Raw genomic sequence first — 12,047 nt, forward strand, 5'->3', positions numbered from 1 at the left:
GCCTCCCTACTCATATGTAGCAGATGTGCAGCTTGGTCTTCATGTGGGTCCTGAACAACTGGAGGGGGGCTGTCCCAAAAGCTGTTGTCTGTACATGGGCTATGTTCTAGCTGGTCTGCCTTCTTTGGCCTCAGTGGGAGAGGAAGCACCTAGCCTTACAGAAACTTGAAGTGCCAGGGTCGGGAGGGATACCCAAGGCCTTTCCACCCACCCAGAGGAGAGAATGGGAGAGAGGAGGGGGGAAGGATTGTGGGACAGGGTGACCAGGAGGAGGGCATTAGAAAGATGTAAAGTGAATAAATAAATAAATAAATAAAAAGGAGTGTGCCCCCACACTGAGATAAATTATGATTTAACTGTGACTGTTGATTGTTTCATTTGCTTAATGGCACATCTGGACACCTTCTTGAGGCCTCCTTATTTGGACAGAATAAGACATCTGTCAGAAAGAACCAGAGATGTCGTTATGATGAAATGAGGTGTCTTAGGTTACTGTCTCACATATACAGAGGATGAACGCAGAACTAAAGGTGGGCTCTCACATATTCAGAGGATGAACTATCAAAACTGAAAGCAGGCTCTGGATTTCCTTGATAACAGAGAGCATTTAGAAATAGAAATTTCATCAAGATATGCTCAAAAGGCGCTTTGGTTCATATTTTAAACAGTGTTAAAAACTAGAATGAAAAAAACTTAGGTCCCACAATAAACAGAAGAGTTTATTAAATAACATATGGCACGATTATAAAAGACATTTTCAGAATGTTCACATAGGTTTCCAAAGCTATGTTTCCTATAAACATTTATACAGCCCCAACCATGAAACTGTTGAAAAGGTTTCTTCATTTCATGAGTTGGCAGAATCTATTTTTTTCCCCTCTCTGCATGAACCACTAGAAAGAGAAATGTTAGCATTCAAGAACGATGTTGCCTCAGCCTTATGAAGAATAAGGGGTCTCTGTACATTTAAGGGACCTGAGGGTCATCAGCCATTTGGAAGGCTGGTGTGGAACGCACTCTTTTCACATACAGGATGTGCAAGAAGCTCAGAAGTGTAGTTCAGAAGTCTCTCTCACACTTGTACAAGACTACGATCAGACTATTTTGCATTGAAATCAGTGTGACAAGCCTGTGACCTTTGCTTTGTTGCCAAGAGTCAACAACCCTAGTGGAGATACTCCCTATCCGAGATGCCCATGATTTCACCTTGCAACTGTTTTTTTTGCAAGATGACCCTGTGGGCTGGAGTTCCACTTAAGGTCACCTGCGAGCTGGCATTGCATTTAAGGTCACCACGTTTCTGCGATCTCCGTGAGAACCTGAAGCAGCTCAGCAAATGTCGGACGGCCTTTAGGGCTCTGGAAAACAGAGAGAGAGCTAATGAGCACAAATTGCTTCTCACCCAGACAGCAGCTGTGGAACATGCAGGGAGCTCAGCCCATGCAGATTCTGCACAAAGTGAACAACAGCATGCCTCGGCTAACACACAGCGAGCAGCATGATTTACATGTGAGGAAGACATGGGTGGGTGTGGATGAGTATAAAGCAAGGCCACAGAAAAAACGGCCAGGGAGCTGCTGCCATGTAAATAAATGTAAGAGGAATAAGTATTTCAACTTGGTTGTTCAATCACACCAACCACTTTTCAAGTTCTCTGGAGCCAGAGGGGCCTGGTGTGTGGACAGAGCACATGTAGGATATTTCTACCCCGACAGAAACTTCATCTGGAAAATGACAGGGATTCAGAGTATGAGGTCCCCAATTCCACATCAGTACTGGCTTACTATGCTGGTCCCCTCTAGCAGGAAGGGTTTCACATAGAAAGCAAAAGGCACATCTCCAAGTCTCCTCCAGGAACCCTGTAGATCCTGGAGCACAGTCAACCAAACCTTTGACCTCGGAAGCAGAGATGAGAGCATCTTTCCCTGTGTTACTGTGCAGTGTGCTTTGGCTCTGTCTGCCTGGGGAAAGACATGGCTCTGTTGGTATCTTTGGAACCTGCAGGAGTTAGAACTTCTCATTGCATGGAATCGGGGGGGGGGGGGCAAGCAGAAGACAATGAATGCATCCTGAGCCTTGATAAGGACCCAGGAATAAATCACAGGGCCTTTCAGGAAGGGTCAGGCTCAACAGGTGTAGTCTCTGCCATGTTTATCAAGGATAACACAATCTTTTTTATTTAAATAGTTCATATTATTCCAATTATTTCACGATCAAAAACAGCCAGTTTAAGGAAGCCATTCAAACAAATATATACCTAGTCCCAGACTATACACATCCCTGTACTTCTATATAGTTAGACTGGCCATCCTCGAGCCTCCGGGCTTGACTTAGGCTATTAGACTTCCATAATTAATTAGATTTTTTTCACTTACCCTCTACAAAAAAATTAGTTATGGCAGAGTTGGAACTAGAAAAAAAAGGAGCTTTGTATCAATGTGTGTGTGTGCGTGCGTTGTTTGAGTAAATTTTCTGACTGCAATTTGGACTGTTTCCTTGTTCCTTCTGTGATCTTTCTGTTTACCCTTCTTCCTCTCTAGCTCATAAATAATATGTAAGATCACGCTGTTCTGTGCACATGTGCCTGCTTATTAATGCTCCTGGACTTGGGACACAGTCATCTCCTAATAAACCCATTCTAACTTTAAAATGTCATAAGCTAAAGATGCACTGTATGCAAATACTCTACCAGAAACCACAGCTTAGCAACGTCGGCAGTAATCATGTGTTTGATCTTGTGACCTGCAGCTGCCTGGAAGATGGCCTCCTTCCCAGCATCCCAGGAGAGGCTCCTACTTGATACTATTCTCCCAGGAAAAGATCAGTGTTTGATGCTCCAAACATGGCATTAGAAAGTTGGAAAATTCTAAGTCAAATCAGCGCAGCCACCATCTGCATGACCTGAGCTATTTACATGGTGATGGGAAAGGCATTCCCCCGGTTGCCACCGACAGCTTGCGTGACAGTCCTCAGGCCTTTCGTGATCCCTTGTGGAACAGCTAGTCATGACTCTCTGCAGGCACTGGGCTCATCCTACAAAAAACACTCCTCTGGAATATGAACAATCCCATTACTCTTGAAATACTGGGTTTTGCAGTGTCTGTGGATTGGGAATCAAACGATGCACGTGAGTTTGTTTGTGTTTCAGGCAGCAGGAGACCACCACCACCACCACCACCAAGCTGTGATGTTTCTGGGCTAAGCCTGCTAACTACCAAGGAGAGCTCTCAACAATCACAGTCTGATGAGAGCAGAAGGGCTGTTGAATAGATGCCCAGAAAAGGAGAGGGGAGGGGAGACAGAAACCCACCCCTCTGGCTTCATTCTAAATCTTGGCATTTCAACCAAAAGAGCAACTCCTTAAGTGATGGTTTCCCAAGTGGTGGCTCCCAGCACAGTCTGCCTTTGGTTTCTATTCTGGTTTAATCTCCCTATCAGGAGGACAGGAGGAGTCTTACGTGCCAGGGAGAGATGAAACCCATTACTTTTAGGCTTGAAAGTGGCAGTGAGCAGAAGCAAAGTGCAGTAAATAAAACAGCAACCTCCATATTCTGCGGGGAAGTTCAGCAAACCAGATTCTGTCCTTAATTCCATCACCCAGTTCTTCAAGATAATGGATCATGTAATCAAGAGGCTTTAGAAACATCCAGTCTCTGCAAGAACCAATCTCAGGCAGACAAGGCTTGGAAAGGAGACAAGGCTCAGGGTGAGGGGGCGTCATAGGAGAAGTGATGCGCTAACTCTCAGGGCATACCAGCAAACAGGCAATTTTGGTTGCCATGGTACAGTCTCGGTAATAAGGGACACCTACCTCATGCCAGCAACTGTACATCACTCTGTATATGGACATGGGGGCCAGGTGAGGACGATACAGCCGGAAACCTTGAGAAATGGCTTCCACCACTTGCAAATTTGACTTATTTTCAAAAGGCATTTTTCCTTCTGTAAAAACTTCCCACATTAAAACTCCTGCGAAGAAAACATGCAAACACAAGAGTCACTTGGAACCAAGACAAGGGATTCATTCAAATTGCACGGCGTTAATCTCCTCCACCCTCAGAAGCCAAAGTAATCTCCTCCACCCGCCCTCCCTTGGAAACCAAGGTTCGAGGATCCCAAGACGAGGTTGCTAATCCCATAAACCTTGAAAGTATAAAGTGAAGGGTGCGGGCTATGTTTCCTAATCCAGTTGTTAAGTTCAAATTGTCAAGCTGAAAAAGAGATGAGCTTCTGCATAACTAAACAAGGGAGTTTATTAAACACACTGGAAACTCAGTGGTGACACAGAGCCTTTCTGCGGGATGGGAGTTTTGGCTGTATTTGCCTTTTATGTTGCCAGACTTCTTGTTACAGCTTCATGGCAAGAGCTTGCTGGGGAAGGAAAAGACCAAGAGAGCAGAGCTGTGTGGGAGGTGTCTGACTCCAGACGCCAAGGCAGTTACAAGAAGGGTTACAAAGAATGCCACACTCCTCCACTGGGGGCGCTGTGGTCCATCCAATAGCTGACTGTGAGCATCCACTTCTGTGTTTGCCAGGCCCCGGCATAGCCTCACAAGAGACCGCTATATCAGGGTCCTTGCAGCAAAATCTTGCTGGTGTATGCAATGGTGTCAGCGTTTGGAGGCTGATTATAGGATGGATCCCCGGGTATGGCAGTCTCTAGATGGTCCATCCTTTCGTCTCAGCTCCAAACTTTGTCTCTGTAACTCCTTCCATGGGTGTTTTGTTCCCAATTCTAAGAAAGGGGTCTGCAACCCTATAGGTGGAACAACAGTATGAACTAACCAGTACCCCCAGAGCTCGTGTCTCTAGCTGCATATGTAGCAGAAGATGACCTAGTCGGCCATCATTGGGAAGAAAGCCCCCTTGGTCTTGCAAACTTTATATGCCTCAGTATGGGGGAACGCCAGGGCCAAGAGGTGGGCGTGGGTGGGGGAGGGTCTGGGGGACTTTTGGGATAGCATTTGAAATGTAAATGAAGAAAATACCTAATTTAAAAAAAAAAAAAAAGAATGCTACATCATGGCCAGGCGGTAGTGGTGCATGCCTTTAATCAGCACTCCGGAGGCAGAGGCAGGCGGATTTCTGAATTCAAGGCCAGCCTGGTCTACAAAGTGAGTTCCAGGACAGCCAGGGCTATACAGAGAAACCCTGTTTCGAAAAAACAAAAAACAAAAGAAAACAAACAAACAAAAAAGAATGCTACATCCTATCAAAAACCAAACAAGCGAGAGAAGAAAAGAGGAGGCTGCCTTTGTAGCAAAGCTAGCGACCGCAAATGCACTCACCGAACGACCAGACGTCAGACTTGCTACTGTACTTGTTGAAATGAAAGACTTCAGGCGGGCACCACTTGACTGGGAACTTAGCTCCAGAAGAACTGATATATTCATCGTCCAAAACGTACCTGCCGCCAGGGGATTCGAGCACACTGTGTTAATGACCTCCGAGGCCTACCTGCTTCAAACGCCTCTGACAGCTCCGATCTGCTAAAACAGCCTTTCCCCCTGGAAAGGGCTTGTGCCTCTTGTCTTCTTGATGGCAGACAGGGAAATAGCTCTTTGTTTTCTCCTCTAGAACCAGGTCTCCTTGGGTCTCACCGTCTCTCTGAAAACTACAGTTCTACAGTCCCAACACTGGGGAAGTACGTATGTTCCTTCGAGTCCGGTCTTAATTCTGCAAAGAAACGGCCCTGTGTTCTAACAGTAAAGGTAACGACAAGGTAGTAAATAAATGATAAGTGAAAAGCCGTATGCATCATAAAACATGGATCCAAATTGGTGCCACATTTTCTCTCACTTCCTTATATTTTGTGTGGCACAAAAAGGGGGGAGGGGGGATAAGTGTGTCCTTATAGAACTTCTGATATGAAAAAATATCCAGTATATTATAATGTATGTATATTTTATATAGATTAGAAATAACTTTTCTTAAGACTCATATGCAGGAATATGAAATGCATAGGGAAAGAGACAGCTGGCTTTGGGCTCTTGCATATACAATAATGGTTCTTTTTTTTTCAATTTATTTATTATTATATCTAAGTACACTGTAGCTGTCTTCAGACACACCAGAAGAGGGCATCAGATCTCATTATGGATGGTTGTGAGCTACCATGTGGTTGCTGGGATTTGAACTCAGGACCTTTGGAAAAGCAGTCAGTGCTCTTAACCACTGAGCCATCTCTCCAGCCTTATAATGATGTTTTTTAGCTACTTGTTATTGCTGTCTTCATGCTCCCACTTTCCCCCACATATTCTATGACATTTCGTCTTTAGCCCCTCCTCGGTAAAGAGTACCTAAGGTTGGAGAGATGGCTCAGTGTTTAAGAACTCTTGGCTGCTCTACCAGAGAGCCCAGGGTCTGTTGCCAGCACCCACAGAGTGGCTCACGGCCTTCTGTAACTTCAGTTCCAGGTAATAAGATGCCCTCTTCTGGCCTCTGTAGGTACCACATGCACGTGGTACATAGACATACATTCAGGTGAAACCCCTCCATACAGAAAATAAAAATAAAGTCGGAAGAGAAAAATGTTTTAAAGGTTGTAAAACTGGGTGTACTGGTGAACGCCTTTAAATTCAGCACTTGAGAGGCAGAAACAGGGTGGTATCTGTGAGTTCTTGGCCAGTCTGGTCTACATAGAGAGTTCCAGGACAGCCAGGGCTACATAAAGAGACCCTGTCTCAAAAGAAAAGACTGTATAAGAGGAAACAGAGGAGGGCTGTTCCTTTCCCACTAGAGAGTCTCTACATTAGACTTTAGATAAAAAGACTAGATCTATTAACAAGATGTGGGAGGGGGGTGGGAGGGAGGACAGATCCCCAAGGAAGAAAGTTCTTGTCCCCACAGGAGGTTGGTGGGACACCAGTTCTGTGTTGCTCTTTAGTCCCAGGAAAGGCAGAAAGATTCTGGAATACAAATGGGTCTTGGCATGCCTCAGTAAACCAGGTCTATGTCAGCTCCATGGAACTTTCTGAAGGAATCCTCCATGTAGACAGTCAACAGCCACCTGTGCAAATGGCTAGGCAGAGTGAAGTGGGAGAACAATAGCTACATAGATCTTGACTGCATATTGCAACAGGACCAGTCAGGCCACCTCCATGACAATGCCCATGAGACACTTAAAACTTGGACTGCTGAGGAATGCAGAAAAACATCTGGAATTCATTAGGGTTAAATTTCTGGGCCTCTAACAAAAAGGAGAGCTCAAAATGTTTTTTTAAAAAATCCTTGTATATATGTGTATATATATATATATATATATATATATATATACATATACATATATATATATATATATTAGGTTTATCCCAGTGATGACTAAAACCAGCTTCCAAAAGTGGTTATGCAATGTCTGATGGTGACCTAATCAAATAGGTTTCTCTGTTTCACTTTCAAAAATACATTCAGCATGAAAAATGCATGTACTTCATCACACATATTTTGAATGGACTGAAAAATTCTTGTTTTCATTTTAAGATCTACCATAGTTGTATCAACAACAACCTGAAAGAGGCCGGCAAGAACAGGCCACAGCAAGCACCCTCCCCTCCCCCAGGTAGAGCCAGCACCTATCCTGAAATCCAAGGCAGTCTGAGCCATGCAAGCCATGTGAACACTTAGCCCACAGGGATGCTTTCCTCAGAGCAGAGAGAGAGACAGAGAGAGACAGAGAGAGAGACAGAGAGAAACAGAGAGAGACAGAGAGAGACAGAGAGAGAGAGACAGATAATAGCAACTTCAGTTTGCAAGACTGAAAATGGAAGACTTGGTTAGCGAGATGGCTGGGGGCCGGGGGGGGGGGTGCTTAATACAAAGAATTTATAGGATACAAGGGACGAACTGAGTTCCATGAATTGATCATTGACATTTACATGTGCACACACACACACACAATGTTTTGTTTTGTTTTGTTTTAAAGCACAAGATTCCCTATTACAAGTGGGCAAAGTAGACAGAGAGAGGTGTCACATCACGTACCTCGCCATCCCGAAGTCTGAGATCTTGACTACGCAGGCAGAACTGACCAAACAGTTCCTGGCAGCCTGTAGAAAGAAGAGAAGCATCCACCATGGGTCCTTCTTTCACAACTGTTTCTTTACTTTACCTGTCTGCATGTGAACTTTGTGGGGACATCCATTACGGATGTACTTGTAGGCCACGAATTTTAATGAATTTTTTTTGGGGGGGATACGGTTCGAGACAGGGTTTCTCTGTTTAGCCCTGGCTGTCCTGGAACTCACTTTGTAGACCAGGTTGGCCTCGAACTCAGAAATCTGCCTGCCTCGGCCTCCCGAGTGCTGGGATTAAAGGCGTGTGCCACCACGCCCGGCTTAATGATTCTTGAATGTCACAAAAAGATAAGATTGAATGGTAACAATGTTTAAAATGTAATATTTTTCAACAAGTATCCTTATAAATATGAGGATTCATTTGATAAATGATAAGCTAAGTACTTGGCATAAAACATCTTAACATTTTTTTGTTTGTTTAAGTGATAAAAATCTGACAGATCTGATAGATAAGACAGTTATGTTGTATCTCTGGGCTCTCCAGTGGGTAATAAGAATTAAGAAATTATATATTAAACCCTTTCCTTCAGTGAGTAGAGCAGTTCCTAGTGATAATTTTATATTTCCTTTTTGAATTTATTTTTATTTTATGTTTTGGGGTGTTTTGCCTGTGCAGGTCAAAAATAGGATGTTGGATCCTCTGGAGCTGGTCTTACAGGTAATTCTGAGCTGCTATGTGACTGCTGGGACTCTAACCTAGGTCCTCTGGAAGAGTTGTTACTACCCTTAGCCACTGAGCCATCTCTCCTGACCCCCTCCCCTTCATTTTTATCACAATGAACTAAATATAATGCCAAGTCAACCTGCCTGTCGTCAGAATAACTCATTTTTCAGCATACTTTATAGAGGAAGTCCTCATCTTGATCAGCCTCATGTAGATGAACTATTTGGCAGACCTGTTCTCCTTTCAGTGAATTTGAGGTTCAAAGTATCTGGTCCCGTAAGCTTTAAAACAGTGATCCAGAGGAGCCAGTTTGGAAGATACTAGAAAGTACCAGCAGCTATCTCAAATACAAGCCACAAGAAAAGTCCCCTACAGGAAAAGCACCCACTGTGGGCCGATATGTTTCATATACAATGCAGTAGATAAAGTAGAATATAAAGAATATTATCGATCGAGGGTGGAGGTTAATCTAGGGGCAGGAGAACCTGTACAAAGCCCCCTGGAACAGACAGGATGATGAGGACCATGAAACCACTGAGTTTTGATTGTATTCCTTATCAGAGGAAGAAACTTTCATGGCCAGAAAAACAAGTGAAGTGTATGGGAAACTGTGCCCATTCATGGAGAGCCAGATCAATAGCTTGTTTGTGCTGGGTACTGGGGAACATGCAGGGAGGGTCACTAAACAGTGATCACCATCAACGGTGGCAATAGCACTGTCAAGCCCTTGTCAGGCAGCCACTGCTTTGGGTACTTGCACACACTGATTGATGCAGTCCTCCCAACAGACCCACATGAAGGAGGTCGTCCATGGAAAACCACTTTCCTATTTAACTGGATCTTTCGGGACCATGGAGCTAGTAAGCAAAGGAGAGAAGACTCCAAGCCATGCTGTGGTGGCTTACAACCTGGACTGCATTTGACTGATACCTCCCTTCCATTCCCAGACATTCTGATTTAACTGGTCTGGTTATGAGCTGGGTTTTAAAGCTTTTACTCAAAGCTCCAGGTGACGGTCACACACAGCAAAGTTGAAGTTTAAGAACCTTTCCTCTATAAGCCATGTTCTTAACACTGTTCTGATCACTTGTGAGTATAGGCTTCGATCTCAAGGCATTCTGGGTGCAGAATTCATGTAGAAATGTAAGTAATTAAAGAGGCACTCAGGTATGCCTGCCCAAATGTAGGCTGAACAAGGATGGCACCAATGGAGTTGCCGAAGTGGATGGGGGAATATCCATGAGGCCTTAGCTCTACAAACACAAAGAACTGTGGGCAACTGAGGAATGCTGAGAGAGCAAGGGGTGGTCTGTCTTAGGGAAAAGCACACTAATTGGTTATTCCATGCCAAAGGGTCAGCCTTAAAAACACACATACAAGTAACAGTTTGTTGTGTAACAGCTTCCTCTGAGATTAAAACTTTCCATCCAAAAGGAAGTTCCTTAAACAGGAAAGTAAACAACTCAAAACAGCTTCAGGAAGTTCCTGAAACCCACCAGGTTCACTAGGCCCATTTCTGCCAGAGTAAGCATGAGTAAGTAAAAGCTGAGAGTCCCTCTCAGTTGAAGCCAAGTTGCAAAGGCCACACTTGAGATCCTGCCAGATGTGTGGAAGAAGCAGACACCAGCTGAGCCCCTGGAAGAAGTTTAGATCAATGGAGGCACCTAGAAAGGACACTCCGATCTGCTGAGCTGCCTGCAGGCTGTGCAGTGTGCAGGGTCCCCAGCTTTGTGAGGGCTAACTCATGCTGGGGTGGGCCTTGGTGATGCAGCTGCCTTTGAGTTATTTCTGCTCCTATCTCTGTAAGTAATTCCACCCCAAAACCTCATTGGTTCCCTATGTTGGACTTTGGTGGTGCCCGTTCTTCGGTGCATCATGGACTCCCTATCTGAAGTGAGTAGGCATGTGTGTAGCATCTCCGCAGGAAAAATTACGACACACACCAATGATACTGGTTGAGCAGGTTACATCGAGGAATATATATGCATATACATACACATGTATACATGCAATAGCCATGACTGGAAAAAGAGGCTGTGAATTTGAATGAGAGCAGGGGGTGGTATATGGGAAGGTTTGGAGAGAAGAAAAGGAAGAGAGAAATGTAATTATATTATCTCGAAAGTTTAAAAAAATAACTATAAAAAGAAATGTAAGTAATAAGCTAGCGTATGAAACTAAGTAATGAAGCCATGACTGTTCTGAATTAAAGGCAAGATAAGTTCGTTTCCCACGGTGCTCTGGGATCAGTGTAATTACACCTCCAGCCTCACCCTGAGATCCTTCAGTCTTAGGGATGAGTGCTGTAACGTGATCACTCTGGGAAAAGAGAGCCCAAAACCATGGAGCTATTTCTAAGAGACCACCTCAGGGATTTGTATAGAATTCTCAAGTTTTCCTTTGAGTTAAAGAGCGTGAGTGCCTTGAAGCCATGCACAGTGGTCTGGATGTGTTACTCGGGATGCGGAAGCAAGGCCACGGGGCAGGACAACTGGCAATTAGTCTGGGGTAAGGGAGCCCTTTTAAATAGGCACTTTCTGAACGTTACGGAGCGGAACCACTGGGCATTTTGAGTCACCATCCTGAACGTCAACAATATTCCTGCAGTATTGTCACAAATCACTTCACAAGAGCAACTTCACCCCTGGGTAAGATTCGCAGGGACTGTTCCTTCCCAGCTGTTCCTTCAGCGCCCAGATCGCTTCAGCATATATGAAACACTTGGGACAAGTGTAACTGTAGGAGGTAAAAGGTCTGAGCTCACTTCCGGGTTCAAAAACCCTCAAAACCCCACCAATCCCTGAGCTCAAGAACCCACCAATCCCTCCGCTTGCCCCAAACTCAGGACTTAAAATCCTTCCAATTCCCCATCCTGGTAATCACCACCCTGGAAAGCCCCCCCCCCCGCCCGCCCCCCAAACCCTGCCACCTGCTCAGCTCCCTGCTGCTTCTCACCAGAGCAGAGGAAGCCATCCACCCTCTTGTATCTTTCCTAGTACATCTCATCATTTGGATGAGGTTTGTTGCGCTCTGTGACTTTATGGCATCCCTTGACTCCCGGACTGCAGGCTACCTTTCCCCCTCTGAGCTGTGATACTTACAGTGACTATGGAGTTTGGCACTGGTCGAAAGAAAGAAGGGTAAATGGAGAAGAAAAACAAGGAAAAGAAATAAGAGAATGAGGAAGAGAAGAGAGGAAAGATCCTTGTAGTTATTTGGTTCATTAGGTAGTTAATTAGTGAAAGACATTTTAGAGTAATTTCCTACTTGGTTATAGCGTTAAAGGGCAAATAAAAATAAAGTTGCAGGGT

The 12,047-nt window shown here is 44.6% G+C and overlaps 1 protein-coding gene across 4 annotated transcripts in view; it reads right to left on the reverse strand.

Annotated features, from left to right (window-relative positions):
* Positions 1–695: 695 nt before the first annotated feature.
* Positions 696–12,047, reverse strand: part of Txk (TXK tyrosine kinase) — a 57,283-nt gene continuing 45,931 nt past the window's right edge. For 2 of the 4 annotated variants that reach the window (XM_021161681.1, XM_021161680.1), the window contains 4 exons: positions 7,981–8,045; positions 5,289–5,407; positions 3,812–3,969; positions 696–1,358 (listed from right to left, as the gene is read on the reverse strand). In XM_021161681.1, coding sequence (XP_021017340.1) covers positions 1,290–1,358; positions 3,812–3,969; positions 5,289–5,407; positions 7,981–8,045 — 411 coding nt within the window. In that variant the 3' untranslated portion in view covers positions 696–1,289. The remainder of the gene's footprint in view (positions 1,359–3,811; positions 3,970–5,288; positions 5,408–7,980; positions 8,046–12,047) is intronic. The other 2 variants (XM_021161683.1, XM_021161682.1) reach the window with 1 other exon arrangement.

Source organism: Mus caroli, chromosome 5, assembly GCF_900094665.2.
Source record: "Mus caroli chromosome 5, CAROLI_EIJ_v1.1, whole genome shotgun sequence".
Lineage (NCBI taxonomy): Eukaryota > Metazoa > Chordata > Mammalia > Rodentia > Muridae > Mus > Mus caroli.